At 42.7% G+C, this 24,405-nt stretch overlaps 1 protein-coding gene across 7 annotated transcripts in view; it reads left to right on the top strand.

The window, feature by feature from the left end:
- The window catches only part of CBR4 (carbonyl reductase 4), a 93,150-nt gene that overhangs the window by 11,554 nt on the left and 57,191 nt on the right, over window positions 1-24,405 (top strand). For 4 of the 7 annotated variants that reach the window (XM_034770770.1, XM_034770771.1, XM_034770769.1 and 1 more), the window contains one exon: window positions 6,860-10,419. In XM_034770770.1, the coding sequence (XP_034626661.1) occupies window positions 6,860-7,038 (179 nt within the window). In that variant the 3' untranslated portion in view covers window positions 7,039-10,419. Of the gene's footprint in view, window positions 1-6,859; window positions 10,420-24,405 lie in introns of those variants that run through there. The other 3 variants (XR_004645769.1, XR_004645767.1, XR_004645768.1) reach the window with 1 other exon arrangement.

Genomic DNA, 24,405 nt, shown 5'->3' with positions numbered 1-24,405 from the left:
GCTGTGACAGTGCCATCTGTTTTTTTTTTCTTCACAATTTTGTTCACAAACTGTCATCAGATTAGGCCAGTTCTTGATACAGTACTCAAAACAGTCCACTACTGAGTTCCATCGCATGTCTTGTGGGAGAGTTAGCTTGGTTCCTCCCACTTTTTTCAGAGCAGCTGCTGCAAAGTGGTTGTTACAGAAGTATTTGCAATTTCAACAACATTAGCCTTTATTTCTGGAACACTGAAGTCTTGAGCTAGGAGGTGCATCAAATGAGCACTGCAACCGTATGTTATTAGCTTGGGACTCTCTTCTAAATAATTTCTTCTCATCTTGGATACATTTGCAGCATTTTCTGTGACCAAGCTGTATACTAGACACTTTATTTTTTTCCCACAGTTTGTTATAGCTTTTGCTGTTGCTTGTACGTATTCTGCTGTGTGTGCATTTCCTGTTGTATCAATTGTTTCTGTAAGGAAGACAATTCCCTTCTTCTGTTGTCACACAAGCACGTACAACAGGATCATTGTGGACATAGCTCCACCCATCAAGATTCAGGTTAACAATTTCACCCTCTAGACCTTTTGCACACTGCTCAATTTCTCTTTCATATACTTTATCCAACAATTTGCCTGCAACATCTGCTCTGTTGGGTAGACTATATCCTGGTATTAATGACTGAACCATGTTAATGAAGTAATGAGTTCTCAATCATATGGAAAGGAGAGTTTGTTGCATAAACAAATGAGGCAATTTTTTAACCAATTACCTTTTTGTAATCTGCTGGTTCTCATCACAAAGTTATCTATAGTTGTTTCTGGATGATGGAGATTTTTTTTTTCTTTTTGCTACAGGTGATATACTGTGGCTATGTGACATAGAAGACGTGACTGAAACATTATTATTGGCAGATAACTCTGAAACTATAGAAAATGATGGTGCTCTTGAAGGTGGATAGTCTTCAGAATCCTGTATGTTGAGGATGGATTTTCCTAAACAAAATAAGCCAATGCAGTTATTTAATTATTATTACCATACTGCTCATTTAGTATTACTCATTTCATTCACTGACGCGCAGTACTACTTAAAAGGTGAAATTGTAAAAGGAAGATCTGCCTATTTTAGCTATTTATTTTTTATCACAACTGCATCTAGAGTAACTACTATATTATTGCTCACACATAAGAATTCAAGAATCGTCCAGAAGGAAGACAGGCAGTCGTTAAGAAAGAAGTATGAAACAAAAAAGTTTACCAGCCTGAAGATCCTGCATGTTCAGACATGTTCCTTTCATCATCTTCAACGTAGCTTCCTCCTGAGAAGGAGCGCTTCTCTTGATGTTTCATTCAGGCGACTAGGCCTTGCATTTCTTTGTTGCACTGTTTGCATTTTGCATGCATGCCTGTCTTACCCACAGGTAGAGGAGCTTCATTAAAATATTCCCAACCTGGGTCTCTTTTATGGCCTGCTGCCATGATAGGTTTTCCCTTCTAGTGAGAGAATGGTATGGTAGATCTCAAATCAATGAAGGCTACACTCAGAAAGACCTCAAGACTTCTGGAATATGCTGCTCAAACAGTTTCACTTTTGTTTCTACTGCCTGTCCCTCCCTTCTCACATTTATCGCCAGACTTCTCCTTGTCCAGATTTATTCTGCCCTCAACAACCTTCTATTTATTGAACTTTTTGAAACGTTGCAAGTTTAGAGAGAGGTAAGGGATTGACTCTGTACACAAATTTGCAGAGGGATGATACCGTTTAGGTCTGTTCTTTTTTTCCCTCACCTTTATTATTATTTAAAAACATTTTTGCTGTTAACAAGCATGTTATCTTTGGGGACACAAATCCACTGATTGAAAACTGCAAAACTAAGCATCTCTGATGGTATCTTCTAGACTGAGCACTGAGTCCCATTGGGTAGATAGAAAGATCAACCTAAATAATCTATACAGAAGCCCCTGGAACCTGATAAGATTGGGTCCCGAATCCATGAATTATTGGAACTCATTTACAAAACTTTTCTTAAACATTACATGAATAAATTGTCTCATACTATAGAATTAGAATTTATAATTCCTATTCTGTGATGAGATATCTTTGAGCTATAATGTATCTTAATTAAAACTGTCTTTAGATAGGTTTTTCCTCAAAGCATTTTGTCAAAAAAAATTATTTAAATATTTTTTAATTATTGATTTTTATCCACCCTTATTCCTGTTTGTGTTATAACTGTTTACAGATTTTAAGTTAGTTAAATAATTCTGATAGTCTAAGCTTAAATAATTATTTAAAAAGTCATTGGGTTTTCCCCCCAAAATATGATCATGTTAAAAAGGTGATTCTTCTTGTCTTCCTAAGATAGATGAGAGAGTTGCTTGAGCAATGCCAGTAATTTAATGGGAAAAAATAATTATATAAATATTCTATACTTAAATGGCTTCTCAGAATAGTAATTAGTTTAGCAAAGTCATTAGATTCCATGTTCGTACACAAAACATTTTACCATTTACATAGCAATGATATGGGAGCTTTGCATTTAGCTAAAGTATTTGCAAATCTGTGTTTCACAAAAGGGATTTGCCATTTCAACATTAAGAAATAAACAAAAGGTTTAAAATCTTTCCAGCTGCACATGTTTTTTCTAGAAGCTCTTCTGAATAAAATTTTTATAGTAACTATAACATTCATTTCAGTTAGGATATTTATAAACTTCTTTGTGTGGGTTTACTTAGAGGTAGCCCACTTTACCTCTACTTTTTATACCTTTTGATAATTACTCCTGAGGGAATTATGCAACAAAAATTAAATTACCATATGTACTCGTTCATAAGCTGAATTTTGTTGGTAAAAAAAGTAAAGCATTAAAGAGCTGGGGTCAGCTTATCAAGGGGTCTACCCCAAAATTTGACTATTTTAAGCTCTATCGAATTGAATATCTTAATACGTTGTTGTTTTGTTTACCTGGAGTGTTCGCAGGCACAGAGCAGTTCGCCGTTCCCAGCCAATGGGAGCTGCGGGAAGTCGGGGCCAGCATGTCCCTCGGCCCGTTCCGCTTCCTGCAGCTCCCGTTGGCTGGGAACGGTGAACCGGGGCCACGGGGAGCTGAGGGCCTTCATGCCTGTGAACGCTACACCTAAATAAAACGTCCCGGCCCCCTCATGGCTTACCCTGGCGGGCCTGGAGCTAAAGTTTGCCAACCCTTGAAGTACAGGGTCGGCTTATGAAAGGGTTATACAGTTTGTTTTTTTTGCCATGTTTACCTATCCATCTTGGGGGGGGGGGGGTCAGCTTATAAATGAACGGGCTAATGAATGAGTATATGCAGTATGTGCCAAATTAAAAATTCTGCACGCAATACTTTAAAATTCTGCCAAATTTGTCATTTTTTATTTGTCAAAATAACACACTAGAATTACATCAGTTTCAATTATTTTGGTAATTTATTTCAAAATACCTGTCAGCAAGTATGTCGGTAACAATGCAGACAACAAAAAAGATTCAGGAAATGTTTTTAGACAAATAGATTCCTTACTAGGCAGATTAATACATAACTTAGAGTAATGATTCATTTAAATGACAGTGCAGAACTGTATTTCCTGCACTCCTCAGAAGCAGTGCAAAGGCTTGGGGTGGTTGGGGGGGCGTTAGGGGTAACAGAGGAGCTGAGGTAGAGTGAAGTAATTACTGGGAAGGAGCCTGGGTGTGAACTTGGACAGTAGTTGGGTATTGTTCCATACTTTTCCCACCAGGTTTTTTTGGGGAGGGATTGTTAGGGAGTTTCCCTCACATGCAGACCCTGGCTGACCCCTAGCCTCTCCCATTCAGTCAGGCACATCTGCCTCGTGTGTCCTTCATGTGGACAGAGGATGTCCATCTACCCCTAATCAGACATCCTCCCCTCCCCTCCCCACCCATCCTAGACCTACCTCTCCCCAAGCCCTGGACCTGCTGCAGTACCCCTCCCCCATCCCCACCCAGCTCGGGCCTGACCCAGCCCAACCCTGGACCTGCCGTGGTCAGGGGAGCGGCACCTCTCACCCCCAGCCCAGCTGCTGCTTTGGGGGGGGGAAGAGCTGGTGGGGGAGTCCTCTCTCTCCCCACCGTGGTCCCGGGGAGCCTCACTGCACCCCAACCCCCTCAGCACCACCCCAGAGCACGCAATCCCAGCTGGAGCTCTCACCCCCCCACACCCAAGCTCTGAGCCCCTTCCCACACTCCAAACCCCTCAGCCCACCCTGCAACATTAATTTTGTTAGGTGTACCAATATGGAGGTGATGTGTGACACATCACCTCTGTATTGGTGCACATAACAAAATTCATTCCGCACATGGTTGGGGAAAAATTAGAGGGAACACTGCCCTGCGCCCCTTCCCCCTGCTCTTACGTCTCTGAGCCTCCGCTCAGCCACCCCCTCCACCATCCCAATGTATCCCTGTACCTCTCTGTACAGTGCAAGCTCATTAAGTTAGTCCGCTTCTCAGTGTGGGGAAGATGTGCAACAGCTCTTGCTAACAAAGCCAAGATTCACTGACAGTTCACTTAAAAACACACTGGTTAAAATAAAACCTAAAACAAGTTTATTAACTACAGAAAGATAGATTTTAAGTGATAGCAAACCAATCAAAGCCGGTTACCTAGGAAATCAAACAAAATTGCAATCTAAGTCTTATACAAACTAGATAAATTTGAATGAGCAAATCTCACCCTGACTGATGATACAAGCAGGCTTGCAAATTCTTGAGGCATAAGTTGCATATGCTTTGCAGCTTGGGGTCTCCTCCCCCATTCTGAGTCCTTTGTCTTTTGGAGATTCTTTCAGATGTTGAGTTGTGGGGGAGTAAAGACAAGTCATGATGTCACTCCCCACCTTTACATAGTTTCTCTGTACATCAGGAACCCCTTTTTTCCAAATCAGGTTCCCAGCCCAATTTGTGGAAAAATAGAGGTACCAAAATTGAGTTCAGTATTATATGGTCTGGTTGCATGCTCTTGCATTCCTTGCATAGTCATAGCAGCCATTATTCATAGACTAGTTAAAGCGTCCCTAGGTGAGGACAAGCATTTTCCCTGGCCCATTGTCTTTGCTGATGGGCCATTCCATTTGAATAGGCCATCATGATGTGCTGGCTAGCCTGAATGCAAACAAACCTTTGGGTGTTACCCAGGAGTAAACACATTTGAAATACAAATACATAGTCAATATTTGTAACTCTAGATACAAAAATGATACATGCATACAAATAGGATAATCATATTCAGCAAATTAAACCTTTCCATACACACCTCACATGACACATTTTGCACAAGACGCATCATAATTGTGTCGTAACTATATCATAATTATACCACAATGATGAATATGGGGCAGTGTGTCTCACTATACATAATGTGTTTTCGAGGATCAGCTTCTGAAATCTCTCTTTATTGTGAAAAACCTGATATGGTTAAGTTATTACAGGTTTCCATTGATATCAAACCACTGTAATATATGTTGATTGCTGTTGCAGGAGGGGGTGTGTGTCCATGCATACAAATACATATATATTACTCCTGGGGAAATACTGCGCCACTGCGCAGGTGCAGAATTCATGCCCCACAAATTTCTTTGCTTCCCCACAGAAAAATGATTTTTTGACAGGGAAGCTGCAAGAGCAGTCACACGCTACTCCCTAGCAGTGCAGGTATATTGGAGCAGCCGGCCGCGAGGTAAATCAACATGGGGCTGGAGACACCCCAGCCAATGGCTCCTACCCTGAGCTGGGATCAGCTGCTAGTCCAGCTAGGCTGGAGGCAGGAGAGGACTGGACTTATTCCCCTGCAAGGAGTGGTTGGGGCTGTGCCAGACCCACCACCAGAAACCTCCCCTGCTTCCTGCCCCCATAGCTCCTCAGTTGTGGGTGAGAGATCACTATATGGGGAGCTGCTCCCCCATGTACCCAATCCTCCTGCATTGGAATCTCCCATACCCAGACACCCCCGCCAAGCTTCACCCCATACACTCAAAACCTCCCTAACCCTCCATATCTGAACTCCACCCCACTGAACCTCAATGCCCTGACTCCAGACCCCCTGCCTCCAGACCTCTGCCCCTACCCCCAGACCACTCCACATTGAGCTACCTGCACTCAAACCCCCATCCTGATGAGCCCCACATCCATATCCTGATGCCCCTGACCCCAACTAGCTGTACCCAGACCCCTCCGCTGAGATCCAACCATCTTCACTTGGAAGCCCCCCAATGAATCTCTGTGAATCCAGATCCCCCCACATCTAGACCCCCCCACTGAGATCATCCCACACAGAACCCTCTCACCCCACACTTGGATCCTGCCTGGTTGAGCCAGCCTGCCTGCCCCACACGTGGTGCGCCTGGCGATTTTCAGAGTTCTAGGGATTTTCTGGGGCAGGTCCAGGCCTTGTGTTAGGTCAGAGTAGGGTGCAGCCTCACCGCTGAGTCCGTGTCTCCAGGGTGGGTGGTGATGGGGGACTGCAGGGTGATCTCTCACCTTCGTGCAGCCAGTGGCATGTGCTCCCCACTGCCATGCTGGAGCCTCTGCATTTATTTATTGACAATACTTGCAAAAAATTAAAATATGGTGCGCAGAATTTTTAATTTTTTGGCGCAGAATGCACTCAGGAGTAATTGTGTGTGTGTGTACACACACACAAAATGTATTTGTACTGAGATTGGATTGATTCTCAGTGAAATAACTGTTACGTTTTTTCATAAACTTACTTTACGTTGGATAAGGATAGGACTCAAGGATCTTACAGAGCTACTATATCACACTAGGATTTCTTCCGGACTTCTACAGCTACTCTCATCAATTCTGCTTACATTTTATGTCACAAACATTTTTTTTCTCTTAGGCTTTGTTCACACAGAGATGACTGCACGTTTGAAAGAAGATCAGTTGAAGAAAACTATTCCTCTTGGAAGATTTGGAGAGCCTGATGAAGTTGCACAAGCTGTTGTCTTTCTTCTGGAGTCTCCCTATATTACAGGGCATATTCTAGTTGTAGATGGAGGCTTGCAGCTTCTAATTTAAATTCCACAACAGCACTTATAAAATGACTTGAATGAGGGAAAAATAAACTTGGCTGATGAAGATTCTGAGGTGTGTAATCAAGATGATGCTTTCATGAGTTAGCACTTTTTAATCAAAACAGTAAAATAATCATGTATAAGTTAAATAGTAAACTCTAGAATGTAAGGTTGTAATGTAATAGGTACATTGGTCAGTTAACTAAAGCCTGCATATATGACGCCAAATGAGGAAATGCATGGTGGATTCATTATAGAACTTTTTTTCATAACTTCTATGAAGAGGTGGGGAAATGGTAATGATACTAAATCACACATTGAAATTAAGTACATTTTTTCTGAATACCATTCACATTTTATGATTTGGGATAGAATGGGAGCATCACTCTGAAGCACAACAAGACTTATAACATTTGTAAGCCTGTTCATCGGTCAGTGGTGGTGGTTGCTTAGTTGACCAAATATTTCAAATGTTTCTTTTCAGAAGAAATGGCATCATGTGTAATGAAATGGTAAACTCCTCTCTAGGAGGAAGGTCCTCACCTTTTGTTTTTATTCTCCTGCCAAATATTTCCTAATCAATACATTTGTTTAGTGCTATCTAATACATGTAAATAGTTTATTTTATTTCTTGTTTGCAGCTGAGGCAATGGAGCTGGAAGTTTCATAGCTCTCCAGCATAACTGAACTGTCTTTGGGGGATTGAAATAGTGTGCAGTGAAAAGTATTAATCTTGTGTAAAACAAAAGTTTCTGAGTCCTGTTCTAAAATATGTATTCAACTACCATTGAAATCGGTAGCAGTGTGAGTGCATGTTGAGGTCATTGCTTAGCCCTTGGAGTGTGGGATGCCACTTCTGTACAATGATTCTATGACAGTATTGTAAATCTGAACTGAAATTAGCAGTATAGCTGTGACCCTTTCCACATTTTCCACAGGGACTTCATTTACAAGCCAGAATTTGACAGAAAAGTGTGTAAATGGTACTATGTCTTCTCAGTGACTGAAAAAAACAGTTTGATATTTAAAAAACAAATATTTCCAAAATATGAAGCCAAAGCATGGTGATCCATAGCTGCCTTTTTACCAGTCTGGCAGAAGAATCAGTAAACTGGCTGCTATCTATATCTTGTCCTTAGTATCTTGCAAGAAAAGTGGGTTATGTGACATGTGGTGACTGTCAGCCCAACTCCCATTTTCTTCCAGTGACTAAAAATAACTTGTTTTGAGTGAGCCCTACAGCCCTAATTATTATTTGTTTCAGGAAAGTATGGGACCTTTTTTCCAATTGGTTGGTTTATTAGCAATAGGGTGATGTTTTTTGTTACTTTTGTGAATAAAGTTTCAGTTTACATTTTTCCTATTGGTGAATATAGTGGTGCTCTTACATATGTCAGAACGTCTAGTTATACATCGTTTTAGGCAATGTGACTAATAATAGTTTTATTGCCTATTCCAGTCAGTTCTTAATTTCCCCTTCATTTTCCAAATTAACACTCTTGCATGTCTCAGTCCTCAAAGTTAGATTCCCTCTGCATCTCCTTACTGCGTGTCCTCCAGTGACAGAGGGTCTAGTGTGCTATTTATACTCTCTGCTTCTTTGGTAGGATATGGTTGTCACTGGAGCCCTATGTTACCCATAGTTGGCTCTTGTGGGTGTGGGTTCAACATGAGACTCAGTGAGACAGGCTATGTTGTATAGATCCCTTTTTCCTTAAGTACAAGCTCACCCTGATTCTTGTAGTCACAGAGTTTATCCAGTCTTTACTCTTACCTCCTTACCTGACTCATAAAAACAGGTAGCTGCAGTGCTCTGGACTTTTCGTAGCTTTTGGAAGCATAGTGCCATTCATATTCCATCAACAAGATCTTCAGGTAGGAATCATGCACTGTACTTTTCAGACTAGCATGTACTTTTCTGCCAGGAACTGCAGCAGGAGAGCAGTGGACAGGCTTGCTTCCACACTGGGGAAAAAATACACAGGAAATGTGTTAAGCAGCTGATAGATAAATTATTCAATACAATAAACTATATTCAATGAAGGGATTTCTTTTTTGCCACTTGAGGGCAGTATAACCAAAGATATAATCATATGGGAAATTGAATGGTTCAGATTAAGACATTTGTATAATTCCAGGAAGGTAGAGATGACTGCTTTGATTAAAAGGTTGATACCTATAATATTTCCACCAGTATTCTCAACTCCATGTAGACTGTGTTCTCTTGGGATTTATGCTGGGATTTTGAAAGAGGTTGAAGGAAGCTAGGCATCCAATTCCCATTCAAATTCAATGGGAATTCAATACCTAAGTCCCATAGGTTCTTGAAACTCCCAACCTTCAAGCTCATCTCTATGGCATTATTGTTGTTTATTGTTAATAGTGTTTCTATAACTCAGACTAAAATTGCTTTTGTTCTATCTTTGCATATTTTCTAAATTACAGACTATGGTGAGTACCTGTTCTCCTCACTTGTTCCCTTAACACAGGATGAGATATATTCCATGAGGTTGAGATGATTGTGTTTTACCTGTTACTTAGCACAGGTTTACTTTTTTTTTTAAAGTGCAGAATGCAATTCAGTTAAGGGAAATTAATCACAGCTGACCTTCCCAAGTCCAAACACAAATGCTTAATATTAGATACAAAATCAGGATGAAATGAGCTAAGCTGAAAAGGTGTGAGGCCGGAGGGAAGATACCTTTTAATGTGCAGGGGCTGAGCACTATGCTCAATGCTTGTATAAGTGCTCACAACTCTATTGAAGCATGGAAGTATTGAGTACATTTGCTTTTAGCTTTAGTAGCAGTATAGTGGTTCAGACTCTGAGGTCCCTGAACCCCATCTCCCCTCATTCCATGAAAGGAGCTGTCTGGACTGCAGTAATTTGATTCTGCCCAGTCTATTGTATCATTTGTATGTACACATCAGATCAGGTCAAATACATTACCTTCTCTTGACTGCTTTTATTCTCACACTTTTCTAGGGTTTTAACGGTTTAATTAGCAATGCATAGGTTAGCCAATAAGAATATGAAACTTTTGATACCAATGCAATATTATTTTTTGAGAGACTTAATATACCCCTATAGATTGCCAGTGGTGGGTCTGATGGCACCACCATGTGTTCTTGGACATGCCAAATGAGAGCCATTGACTTATTGTATCAAATAGATGTGGCATTTATGCCCACTTTGGGACTGAGTGGTGCTGAGCACATATGACTCCCAGTATAGATGGTCAGTTGGGGATCAGGCCCATAGGAAGCAACTGGAGTTATTTGTGACTCAGTATCTATATTTATTAGGGGTGTCGATTAATCACAGTTAACTCATGCGATTAACTCAAAAAATTAATGGCAGTTTTAATTGCACTGTTAAATAATAGAATACCAATTGAAATGTATTAAATATTTTGGATGTTTTTCTACATTTTCATATATATGGTATTCTGTGTTGTAATTGAAATCAAATTGTATATTTTTGCTTGCAAATATTTGCACTGTAAAAATGATAAAACAAAAGAAATAGTATTTTCAATTCACTTCATACAAACACTGTAGTGCAATCTCTTTATCATGAAAGTGCAACGTAAAATATAGATGTTGTTGTTGTTACGACTGCACTCAAAAACAAAACAATGTAAAACTTCAGAGCCTACAACTCCACTCAGTCCTATTACTTGTTCAGCCAATCCCTAAGACAAACAAGTTTGTTTACATTTAAGGGAGATAATGCTGCCTCTTCTTATTTACAGTGTCACCAGAAAGTGAGAACAGGCATTTGCATGGTACTTTTGTAGCCAGCATTGCAAGGTATTTCCATGCCAGATATGCTAAATATTCGTATACCCCTTCATGCTTCGGCCTCCATTCCAGAGGACATGCTTCCATGCTGATGATGCTCATTAAAAAAATAATGCATTAATTAAATTTCTGACTGAACGCCATGGGGGAGAATTATATGTCCCCGCTCTGTTTTACCTGTATTCTGCCATATATTTCCTGTTATAGTAGATTCGGATGATGACCCAACACATGTTGTTCATTTTAAGAACACTCTCACTGCAGATTTCACAAAACACAAAGAAGGTACCAATGTGAGATTTCTAAAGGTAGGTACAGCACTTGACCCAAGGTTTAAAAATCTGAAGTGCCTTCCAAAATCTGAGAGGGACGGCGTGTGGTGCTTGCTTTCAGAAGTCTTAAAAGAGAAACACTCTGATGCGGAAATTACAGGACCCGAACCACCGGAAAAGAAAATCAGCTTCCTGCTGGTGGCATCTGACTCAGATAATGGAAATGAACATGCGTTGGTCTGTGTTGCTGTGGATTGTTATCGAGCAGAACCCATTATATGCATGGATGCATGTCTTCTTCTGGACTGGTGGTTGAAGCATGAAGGGACATGTGAATTTTCAGCGCATCTGGCATGTGAATATTGTGTGACGCCAGCTTACAACAGTGCCATTAGAACGCCTGTTCTCACTTTCAGGTGACGTAAACAAGAAGCGGGTAGCATTATCTCCTGCAAATGTAAACAAACTTCTTTGCGTGAGCGATTCGTTGAACAAGAAGAGTGAATTTGCAGGCTCTAAAATTTTACACTTTTATTTTTGAATGTCAGTTTTTTTGTACACAATTCTATATTTGTTAATTGCATTTTCATGATAAAGAGATTGCACTACAGTACTTGTATTAGGTGAATTGAAAAATACTATTTCTTTTGTGTTTTTACAGTGCAAATACTTGCAAAAATAAATATTAAGTATATTTATGTAAATAAATATAAACATTTTATATTCTGTGTTGTAATTGAAATCAGAATATTTGAAAATGTAGAAAACATCCAAAAATATTTAAATAAATGTATTCTATTATTTAACAGTGCAATTCATTTTTTTAATCGCTTGACAGCCCTAATATTTATATTGGTATTCATTGTATTTTTGTAGTTACTTGTGGTTATTTGACCTCATGATGGATTCCTTATATCTCTCAATTTTAAAAAAAAAATCACCTCTAACTAGTATACAATGATAGCAGGGAACAAAGCCATACTAATTTTAGCATACACCAAATACAATGATACTGCAGTATTATGAGGGGCAAAATTACATAGAGAAATCATCAGAGTAAATCTCTCCAGGGCAGTAGTGAAAAGCCTTTTGTTGAGTGTGTGCAATGACTTGGTTGTTGCTTTTCATTTCCTATGGATTGGTGTCCATATTGTAAAAATCTGAATCACAGCTGCCATGGAGACCATGTCACAGCAGAGAAGCCACTTCATTGCTTTTACCACTAGTTATGGTCTCTCTAAAGCACAATTGAAAACATTGGTGGGTTAGCAGAGACTGCTACTCGCAGTGCAATACTGGTTCTGAGGACTTTGGTGTCCAGGCCTTTGAATGTGATATCTGAGTGCCAAATTCACAAAATCTATATGTTCAATCTGGATGATGACGAGGCCTGCTAACAACCTTAAGTTACAATTCTTTTGCACTTCATGTTAATGGCAGTCTCCTTTTCCTTTTCATACTCTTTGGGTGTGGGTGTTTCCTCTGCAAATAATTTCCTGTAAGCCTGGGGAAAGGAAAGGAAGTTGCATTTTCCTGGAATCTTTTTTTGTTTTTTCTGTAGATCCCACTTGTAGTGTGCATGTCTCAGGCACTTGAGTTGGAAATGTCCATTAGGGCTATGTCTGCGCCTTGCTAGTCTTCACCAACCACAGGCCTAGATGGCAGAGCAGCCATGACTGCTTCTCTGTTTGCTATTGCCACCTGTGGCAGCAAGACAGAACTCTGCAATGTCTGTCTACTACCATGTAGCACCCTTACAATTTGTAAATACTAGGTTAGCGAGTTTAGTGACAAAATTCTAGCCGATTGGCAGCCCATTGTTTGTTTCTGTTCTTTAAAATCTTTTTTTTCTACTTGGCATGAAAGTGCCTTCCTGTGTAATGGCTGAGACCAAATCATTCAGCTTCATGCCATGCCCCACATGTGATGGATGTATTATTTTACCTGATGATGCTGTTGGTGTGTCCTCTCTTTAGATGAGAGCCATGTTCTGGACCATTGACCCATATGCTTGTCTTTCTCTAGCAGAACTCATTGCTCCAGTGATATCAAGCTAAAGCTCTACCTTGTGGAGTAGTCCATGAAGGTATCAGCTGAGTTGGAAAGATAATCTGACTCCAAAAAGGAGGACACTTCCCAGAGATCCCATTCCTTCAACATCCCTTTAAGAAGGGACTCTACCTTAAAGGCTCTCACCAACAGTATTGAGAGAGAGAGTCTGCTACCTCTTCAGTCAGCTGTCCTCTGTCTTCCAGAGTGAACTCAGCATTGGTTGGGAGCCCATCACTAAAGCGTGATATTACTTCTATCACATTGAGGCAGATCTGAGCTCCTCTTCTCAGTGCTGATCTTCTTACCCAGAATGATAAAGAGCAAAGAAGTTAAGAATCATGGGCTTTCTGTCTTAAACCATGAGCTTAGAGGCCTGACCCCCCTGTGTAGCCTAATAGTGTTGATTATTTGTCTTACCTGACTTTGAAATCTATTCTGATGCTAAAGCCTAGCACTGGTAGAGATGCCTCATCAAAACCAACACTCCTCTGTACTGGTTCTGTGGGGCAGAGTATCACCATTTATTGACAGATTCCCACAAGGAAGAGAGGGCTGACTGGAGATCCATTATTTTGGAGGGAGAACTAATAGCCAATACTTCATTCCAGGCAGTCCTGGACGCCTCTGATACAGCCTATTTCATGGCCACAGCCATCACCAGGAAGAAGACAGCCTGGCTGCAGTCCTCAGATTCCCAGAGAAATACAAACCACTGTAAAAGATCTTCTTTGAAGGACCAGATCTGTTTTAGCTTCTGCACAGATGAATTGTTTTGTACTCTGAAGGACTCTAGATCTACACTGAGATTCCTGGATATATATATTCTTACCCCCCCCCCCCCCCCAGCAATAGAGACCTGCTGACTACACTTGTGAAAGTAAGTCTTGATTCACCCACTCGAGAGCCCCCTCCTTTTTTTTACCACCCACCCTGCATCATCTTCCATGCAGTAGGTTTGATGTGCAAGTTGAGAGCACTGTACCAATCCACCTGAGTTTCCTTCTCTTCCCCCAACCCCCATACACTGTTTTTCTTTACTGTCTTTACCATTTTTTTCCAGCATGGGCCAGGATTACTTTCAATCAATGGGTATTGGAGACTTCTCAAAGAACGTTCCTTGCCATTTCAGGCCTTGTCTCTTCTCCTGTCTCTCTTCAGAGACCCACCTCAAGAGGCACCTGAGGGAAGAAGTGGACTAGTTACTTCATCTAGAGCCATAGAAGTACCTTAGGAGTTCAGAGGGAGGGGTTTCCAGTCTTTAGACTTTTTTCTCCAAAAGAAAAGAGGAAGTCCTGTTCTGGATTTGAGGCAACTAAATGAATTCATAACTGGACACAATTCAGAATCAGGTGATGCTCCATTGTCACCTCTCTAGAATGTCAAGATTGGTTTGCAGCTCTTGATCTTAAGAATACTTATTTTCATATAGCAATTCATCCACCCCACAGAAGCTATCGCTGCTTTACGGTGGGACAATGCAGGGTACCAACTTTGGGCCTGTCTTATAGCCACAAGAGTAGTCACAAAATAACTGGCAGTAGTGGCAGCCCATCTGAAATGACAAGGACTTGGATGACTGGCTTTTCAGAGAGAAATCCCCACAGGAAGTGTCCAGTACCCTATTTCGTTTCACTCTTTAGGATTGAGTGAATTACAAGTCATCCCTCACTCCTTCTCGGTCAATAGACTTTATAGGGGCCCTTCTAGACTCCAAGTCAGCAAAGGCATACCTGCGGGTAGACCGACTTCAGACTGTCTCATTCCCTGATCTTCTGTCTCCGGGAGAGTGCTGCAAAAACAGCAAGAATCTGTCTCAGACTGTTGGGTCACATGGTGTCAGTACTTACATGACACTTCTTCCCAGAATCGACTTCTGCCCTGTCCATGCCTGGCTGAAGTCTGTTTACTGACCTATGAGATATATAGACTCTCCTCTCGTGGTCCTGATTCCTATACTATTTCTTTGAACCGGTGCCTAAGTTTCCAAATGGCCTGCAAAGCAGGGGTACTGTTCTGCATCTCTCTTCCCATGGTGATGCGCTGAGTATAGATGCTTCCTCTGGGTGGCCCATCTAAACCACCTACAGATCCAAGGCACATGGTCACAGAAAGAGTCCTGGCTACATATCAAGGTTCCGTAACTCTGGGTGATCTGAATAGCTTCTAGATCCTTTCTGCTGCTCAAGAGAAGATCTGAACTACGGTCCCTACTAGACAACAGCTTTGCAATCAATCAATAGGCAGGGAGGTGCCTGCAGTAGGCCTTTACTTTCACCATTACCTCTGGTTTTGGAATTAGATCCTATATTTATGCAAGAACCACACTGCTGCTTGTGCTGCACACTTGTGAAAGAAAATGTTATTCTTACAGCTCCAGAAACCTCTCCGTTTAAGTAAAGTTCTTCTTTCCACAATTCCTGGGAAATAGTTCTCCCATAATGTAGCTTGAACCATTGCAATTATTTTGGAAGGTTGTGCTATAAATGGGCATTGCTAGTGATCTGAAGATGTTTCTCAAGCATATGGAGTACTATGCTATTTGTATCCTATTCATTTCATACTCTCTCAATGCCAAAGCTTTGGGGCCTCAATGTAGCTGTAGGCAAGACATTAAAATGTTGTACCAGTTGGCATGCTGGGCATCTGGGAAAACATTCACAGAAGTTCCTAGGTGCATAGGGGGGAAAGTTTATGCATGTCATCTGTGCAAGATTTGCAAAGTAGGCTTCCTCTCCTTTGTAGAAGTATCTGTTGGTAGGAGGGAGCTGCTGGGTTGGTTCCCATATAATTCCTTATTTTGCTAAGATCTTGCTTTTTATGAGGGGAACTTCCTTTCCATTCTGTTCTACTGTATTAATTAGAAGTCTGCTTATCCTTTCCCTCCCTCCCTCTCTTACTTCTGTGATTCACTGTTTACTACTTCCCATTGGTGGTGATGAATGAGAAAAGCTGTGCAACAGAATGAGAAATTTACCTGATTTTTCTTTTAGCACCATCTCGCCTCATTCAACCCACCCTGGTAGTTTGGTAAATGACCAGAATATAAATTGAAATTTTTCTCTAAAGGGACATGTAGATATAATTGAGTTAAAGTTTTTAATGCATTAGATCAAGTTGCCTTAAGGCTAATAATTGGTTGCTGGAGCATTTCTTCTGGTGGCCTGAGCTGAAGGGCAGGGGTTAAATCTGGAGCCTCTAGCAACATTGGATTGCCTCTGCATTCCAGAAGGGGAGGTATTTAACCATTAGTCATGAATGAGGAGAGAAGATGCTAATAGGAAAAAATTAAGAAAAAAAAATCTCATTACTTTACAGCAACTATGATTCGTAGAGAGATCTTGTCTGTGTAGATCCCTTAACCCACCTCCCATTCTTACTGGGACTCTGAATTAGCAAGGGAGTTGAGAGATGGTTGGGGCCTCTGTCCTATATGCCCTTGGGTGGGAAGGGGATGCATGATGTGTAGACATGATTGAAACAGGTGCTGCTAGTGAAAAGATTCTGATGTTGGGTACATGTGTACCATAAGTGAGATCCACATAGACAAAACATCTTAAAGAATCACAGTTACAGTAAGGTAATTAATTGTTCTTTCTATGGTATATAGAGTTCCTCCAAGAAAGTCTCAGGTGTGCTTTTTAGAAAATGTTGCATAAATAACTGAAAGTCAAATTACATTGAGAATTTGCTACAGGTACTTTCACATGCAAGAAAATTTTACTTTGGTAGTATTTGATCAAAAAAATGGTCAAATCATACACCTACCAGGTTGTCATTAAGTGGGCTTGTAGCCCTTGAAATTATTTTAGAATTTTAAAAATCAGTTTTGGTGATTGTATGTGCTGAGACAAAATTACTGGTGTTCCAGGTCCCTCAGGATGTATCTGAAGATTCTTCTCTGCGTGATTGCTCACGTGCATTCCAGTAGGTGTGTGTGCGTACAGTACATAAACATTTAAGGAAAGCGTGATGGACAAAAATAGAGTTCTCTTAGTGAAAAAACTGTTACTTACCTCTTATAACTGTTGTTCTTCGAGATGTGTTGCTCATGTCCATTCCAATAGGTGTGTGCACGCGCTGTGTGCACAATCACCGGAAAGATATTCCCTAGCGTCGGGTCGGCTGTAGAGACCCCTAGAGTGGTGCCTTTATGGCGGTGTATATATGTCCCTGCCGACCTGCCGCCTGCTCAGTTCCTTCTTACCACCCATGACAGTCGTTGGAACAGCTCAGTCTCTTGTTTCTGCAAGTGCCTTACCTAGTGGTTCCCTAGTTTTTCTGTGTAAATAGTTCAATAGTTGTTAGTTAGTTAATAGTGTAGATTAGTTTAGCTTACTTCAGGGAGTTTCCCCCCACTCTTCACTCCCCGGCACCGGGGCATGCCTCTGTCGCAGGGGTATAAGGCGTGCGAGAGGTGTGCAAAACCTATGCCAACAAGCGATCAGCACACCTCCTGTCTCAAGTGCCTCGGCGAGGGCCATCAGACAGATAAGTGCCCTATTTGCAGGAGCTTCAGACCTAGGACTAAGGGGGAGTGTGACTATCGCCTGAAGCTCCTCCTGATGGAGTCGGCCCTTCAGCCACAGCCAGAGCCGACACTGGCATCCTCGGTGCACAGCGCACCGGCCTCAGAAGGACTCCGCCAGGGAACACCGGCACTGATCCCTGGCCTGCAAGGCCAGTGCCACGCGGCGGCACTGTTCACAGTCCCTGGTGCCACATAAGAAAAAGAAACCAGACAGGATGTTTCCCTGTCAGGAAGCCGAGGAGAGATTCCAGTGGGGTGCGTCCTTTGGCGGGACACCCTCTGTCTGGTCTCCAAGAACCAACGCCATTGACTCCGACCCCAGTTGCAGAGCTGTTGAGTCCAGCGAGAATGGACTCTACTACCCGGGACGATTTGGAGGATGAGCTTGACCTCCCCTCTACTCTGGACACGTATGAGGCATCTCGAGACCTCATTGCCATGAGGTTGCAGTACCTGGCCCCGCAGGTGTGGAGCCTGGCTTTGCAAACTCAGGCAATGCCAGTAGCACCAGCGACGGCATTGACTGCGGCAGCGTGCCCGGCACCCTGGACGACTCCGACACCTGTCACGGCACCGATGGCGGCACCGCCATTGATTCATCATTGAGGGAAGCCCATGATATTACGGCGCCAATCTCTGTCTCCCCGGCATCGCTCTCTGGTTCCACTCCCCTGTGGTCGGGTACAGAGTACTCGTCAGAGTCAGACATAGAATCATCTGTGTCCTGACACAGCCACAATCAATCCCGGTCCCGGCACCGATCCTGGCACTGTATGCCAGTGGAACAACCAGCACCAGCCATCACTTGGCCACCCTAGTGGCAGGGCCCAGTGCAATGGCCTTTTTGGACCCTTTGGGCCTACCACCAATCTCAAGATCAGGGATCTAGGCTGGCATCGGTTGTTTCAGCCCCCCATGACCCTCCATCCACGACGTTGATGGCACGCTACATCCTTAGGGTCCCTGAGGACCCTGTACGGGACGTGGCTGTTGAGCAGTGACAGAGAATCACAGCCCCTCCTCCACCAGCGTTGGTGGCACCTGATCCTCCGGTTGCAGGCAGCTCCGAGGTACTTGGCCCGACCTCTAGAGAACCCAAGGGGCAGGAAGACCCTGTCCCGGCAACCTCTTCCTCCTCCTCATTGGACGAGGCGGTGGCAGGCACCTCCACCACTCTACCACCAATGGACAGCAAAGACCACCAGGACCTGCTTAGGAGGGTGGCAGTTAACTTCAACTGTCAGGCAAAGGAGGTTATGGAGGATTCAGATCCGATGGTAGACATGCTCACTCCCTAGGGCCCTTCTAGACTGGCCTTGCCCCTCATAAGGATAATTCAGAACACCACGAAGGTGCTCTGGCAAACCCCGGCCTCTATACCACCAGTGGATAAAGGAGTCGAGAGATGCTACTTTGTGCTGCAAAAGGGCTATGAGCACCTTTTTACCCAGCCCCAACCGGGGACGTTGGTGGCTGATGCGGCAAACCACAAAGAGTGACAAGGACAACTGGGTCCTGCACCTAAGTCACATGACGCCAAGAAACTGGATCTCTTTGGCCGTAAAGTCTATTCGACTGGTGGGCTCCAGCTTCGGATAGCGAATCAGCAGGCAGTACTTAGCCGATACGCTTTTAATGCCTGGAGCTCGTTGGCTAAGTTCCAGGAGTTAATCCCAGCCAACGTGAGAGAACTGAGGGTGGTTTGCCTGGCATGCCAAGCGTTCCAGGCCCGGCTTCAGGGCATGTGTGTATCAGTGCGCATGGACAATACTGCAGCGATGTTCTATATAAACAAACAGGGTGGTGGTTGCTCCTCTCCCCTCTGTCGGGAAGCCCTCACAGTGTGGGACTTTTGTATCGCCCACTCCATTCACCTGCAGGCGTTGCACCTTCCGGGGGCACAGAATGAGCTGGCCGACTGCCTCAGTTGCTCGTTCCGTGGACGTGAGTGGTCCCTCAGACCGGACATCACTCACTTGATTTTCCAGAGGTGGATCTCTCCCCACATGGACCTGTTCGCGACACAGAGCAACAGGAAGTGCCAGAGATTCTGCTCCTTCCTGAACCACAGCCCAGCCTCTACCACAGACGCCTTTCACTTGTCATGGACAGGTCACCTGCTGTACACATTCCCACCATTCCCACCTCCCCTTATCAGGAGAGAGCTTCTTTGATCCTCATAGCGCCAGCGTGGCCTCGCCAGCACTGGTTCACCATGTTCCTGAACCTCTCAGTGGACAGACCAGTAGCGCTCCCTCTCTGTCCAACCCTAATCACACAGGACCACGGCCATTTACAGCACCTCAGTCTGGAGTCCCTCCACCTCATGGCATGAAAGCTCCATGGCTAAATCCTCTTGAGCTTCAGTGCTCGCACTCAGTGAAGGAGGTCCTGTTAGGAAGTACGAAATCCTCCACTCGAGCCATGTACTTGGCTAAGTGGAAGCGTTTCTCCATTTGGCCTCGACAAAGGGGAACTGAGCCATAATCAGCCCCAATTCCTTTTATTTTGGACTGTCTTTTATATCTCAAGCACCAAGGGTTAGCAACATCATCCCTGAGGGTAAACCTTGCGGCTATTTCGGCCTTTCACCTGGGAATGGAGGGGTGGGGTGGGGGTTCAGTGTTCAGTAATCCCATGGTGAGCAGGTTTCTTAAGGGCCTGGACAGACTTTATCCTCCAGTACGTTGGCCCGTTCCCCCCCTGGGACGTCAACCTGGTCCTGTCCTCACTCATGGGGGGCCTTTAAGCCCATGGTTACATGCCCTCTGTCCTACCTTTCCTGGAAGGTGGCTTTTCTGGTGGCTATAGCCTCCGCTAGAAGGGTAGCCAAACTCCGAGCACTGACCTCCAAACTGCCTTATACGGTATTTTATAAAGACAAGGTGCAGCTACGCCCCCACCCTGCGTTCCTGCTTAAGGTTATCTCCCAGTTTCATGTGAACCTGGATATATTTTTACCTGTGTTCTTTCCTAAACCCCATGCCACTAACGGGGAGCACATGTCCCATTCCTTGGATGTTAGACGTGCCTTAGCATTTTACGTTGAATGCACAAAGCCGTTTCGTAAGTCACTGCAGCTCTTTATTGCTATAACTGAAGAATGAGGGGACTCCCAATCTCATCACAGCGAATCTTGTCATGGATCACGTCCTGCATCAGGACTTGCTATGGCCTGGCTAAAGTTCCAGCCCTCCAGAGTGCAGGCGGCATCCGCAGCATTCCTGGCGCAGGTCCCTATCTAGGACATCTGCAAGGTGGCAACCTGGTCTTCAGTTCACACCTTCATTACCCATCGTTACGCCATGATGCTGAGTTTGGTAAGGCAGTCCTACATTTGGCAATTAGGTGAACTCTGACTCGTCCCCCGGGGTAACTGCTTGGAAGTCACCTATTGGAATGCACATGAGCAATCACTCGAAGAAGGAAAAAACGGTTACTTGCCTCTCGTAACTGTTGTTCTTAGAGATGTGTTGCTCATGTCCATTCCAAATCCTGCCCGCCTCCCCACTGTCGGAGTACTCTGGCAAGAAGGAACTGAGCATTCAGCGGGTCAGCAGGGACCTATATACACTGCCATAAAGGTACCACTCTAAGGGTCTCCATAGCTGACCCGATGGGACCTGCTAGGGAAAAGCTTTCCGGCGATCGTGCACGCGGTGCGTGCACACAGCTATTGGAATGGACAGGAGTAACACATCTCGAAGAACAACAGTTACAAGAGGTAACAGTTTTTTCACTAAGACAACTCTACTTTTGTCCATCAGGCTTTCCTTAAATGTTTATGTACTGTACATTACTTCTGAGGGAACTGACAGCAGAGAATAGTGTAATATTACATATGTACTTTTATAGTTAGAAATCCACATAGTATACAAGCCATATAACTGATTATTTTGGGTGGAACATTGGAGAGAGACAAACTTAGTTTCTTCTTAAATCTTTCATTCTCCGCTTCATAAGGGAATTGCTCTTGTGGTATACACTATTGTGATTACCATTTATGCTCTGTATAGAATTTGCTATTGGTTATTAGATGGGTTACACCAATGAAAATATTACTGACATTTTTGTGAAAGTCATTGCAGGGGTTCCACCTACTAAGGGAAATAAACTATTTTTGGTCAGACTGAAATATGTGAATTAATAGCTGACGAGGCTGAATAGGCAAGGTAAATTCAGAATTAATGGAAGTTGCTTTATCTGTAATCTCTCAAATTCACTTAGTGGTTTGTGTAGGAAAGTGCTGAATTCTAAAGACTTGTGGGAGAAGAAATGTATCAATTAGGAAGTCATAGAGGGCAGTGGTGAAATATTACAATGTTGTGTTTCTTCCAGTCTTTTTCATACAAAATGATAATCCTTCGTTGGGAACTAAGGAAAGTACTGCAGATAAAAACCTGTAATTTTAGATATTTAAATAGTCTCTTAAAATTTGCAAAGAATAAGCAAATATGCTGTCTATCACGTGGGAAGGGATATCTTAGAGTTCAAAAGTGGAAAAGAGTTGACAAGTATAGTTCTGTTTCAAACCACTGTGGATAGTATTTAGAACAATGGCAGAGGGCTTTAAATTGAGCGATTGCATAATGGAAATGAGGGAATACCATTCCCCCTTTTAGCTGTACTTTGGGAAAGTTGTTCTTTGCTAACTTTAGGTCAAAATTTGACCCAAACAGTTTTAACAGCATATTTAGCTAAATGGTTAAAAAATGGAGTCTGGCAAAATCTAGCCCGTTCTGTGTGATGAGATTTTATAGCTTCTGCTATAATTGATCTAATCAGTCTGAGCAGTGGCCATCTACTATTCTTTTTCCCCATCACTTGTGCTGTGGAGATGTTTCTGGCTTAGTTGTACTATTACAGAAGTAGAAGGTGCGGTCAGTAGTAGAGTCTGACCCTTCACCAGTGTTTTATATATGGCACTGCAGTCACTTTAGAGTCACTGCATCCAAGTTAGTCTCAGCTCTTCTTTATGCATTTATGAGGTCATTTCCCTGCAGGTATTGATGCTTCTTAGTCTGGACTTTCTCCCTAGGAGTGCACTTGAGCCTTATTTTAAACCCCAGATCTTTTAGTAGGAACATAGTGCAGTATAGGATTTAATCAGTTCATTTTGTCTTTGCACCTAACCTTTAAGTAATGCTTGCCTTACCCAAATTCCAGCTTACAGACCCAAAGAATGGGCATACTGTATGATATAGATTGTGAACTCCTTGGGTTCCAGGAGTATATCCTCTTCTTTGTATTGAACCATGACTATTTAAGTCACATGATAAACAGCAGAAGGGTGCGGAGGGGAAATGTTTGTTGCCATTTGAGAACTAGATTAATGTGGGCAAATCCGGTTTATCACAGGTGCAGAATGATCAATAAGTAGTGAGCCTGGGGAGTTGGTGCAGGTGCTCTCAACTGCAGCATGCAGAACTCTATCTGCACCATAAAGGGTGGGAATTGATAGAGGGGGGAAAATGCTGGATGATTAATCTAGTTGGATTAGATGATTCACTCCCCTCCCTAGGTGAGGCATGCACATAGAAGCAGCATAGCCTATTATGACTTGGAGGCTGCACTGATAACAGTGGAGCAGATCCTCTTCTCAAACGGGGGGTCACAAGGTTATTACATGGAGGGTAGCAAGCTGTCAGCCTCCAGCATTTATAATGGCGTTAAATATATTAAAATGTGTTTTAAGGGGGGGTCGCACTCAGAGGCTTTCTATGTGAAAGGGATCACCAGTACAAAAGTTTGAGAACTGCTGCTCTATTGAGTCAGGGGAAAGTTTAAGCCCCCACGAAGTACTGGGCATAAAGGCTATTTACCTGTGCTGGAGGCAGAGATAAGATGTGTTTTTAAAAAATTGAGTTGTTCATTACCATACAAATTGCAGAAAAATGTTTAAAAGGTAATGTATCTGAAAAAGTTAAACTTTTCAAAGTCGGGTGTTCCCAAATTGTGCAATTTGGTTCCATTTGCCTTTGATCCAAATAGCTGTGAAACATCACAAAGTGCTGGATGTTTGTATCCAGCTATTAAAAGTAGGTAAAACTCCTATATAGATTATGTAAGTAACTGCTGTAGATGCCACCAAGTTTTTGTAATCAAGAAAGTGAAGGTAGCTGGTCTGCAAGACACAATGTATTAACATGTGGTCCATAGAATGTGTTCTCAGATTTTTTTTTTTTTAAGTCTATGTAAAATGGGTGGATTCAGCCACCTCATTTCTATTGGTGTTAATGGGAGGCTTCTTCCTCACCCCAATAGCTCTTTGAAACTTTAGATGCAGCCACCTTATGAAGTAGTCTTGAATTGTTTTGTAAATATGCTTGAATAGAGAGGGTTTCTAACAAAATATAATTGCAGAGGACTTTGAGATAGTGGAGAACTCTTTGGTCTAAAGTAACTAGTTACATTATCAATTATACAGTGTGTGTCAGTGGGTAGCCTCAGTTGGGTGTAGTTGGCTGGGAAATTTAAATTTCCCTCCATAAAATGACCTTGATGACTCAGTGAATTTCACATAGGTTTGTAGCCTTTTGGCAAGCACATATGTCTCTCCCTGCTTATGCTACACTGATTTATTTTTCTGCACTGGTAAACCCACAACATCCTCAATGTTTAAAAATAGTAATTAAAAACTTGGCTGTGCTGTAAACAGCCTTACTTTTTAGTTAAAGACCTGATTTTACTATTTGTACTAGGGATGTAAAAGGTT

The sequence above is a fragment of the Trachemys scripta genome, chromosome 5 (genome assembly GCF_013100865.1).
Source record: "Trachemys scripta elegans isolate TJP31775 chromosome 5, CAS_Tse_1.0, whole genome shotgun sequence".
Lineage (NCBI taxonomy): Eukaryota > Metazoa > Chordata > Testudines > Emydidae > Trachemys > Trachemys scripta.
Note: the sequence above shows the minus strand (reverse complement) of the source record. Positions and strands in the feature narration are given on the sequence as shown.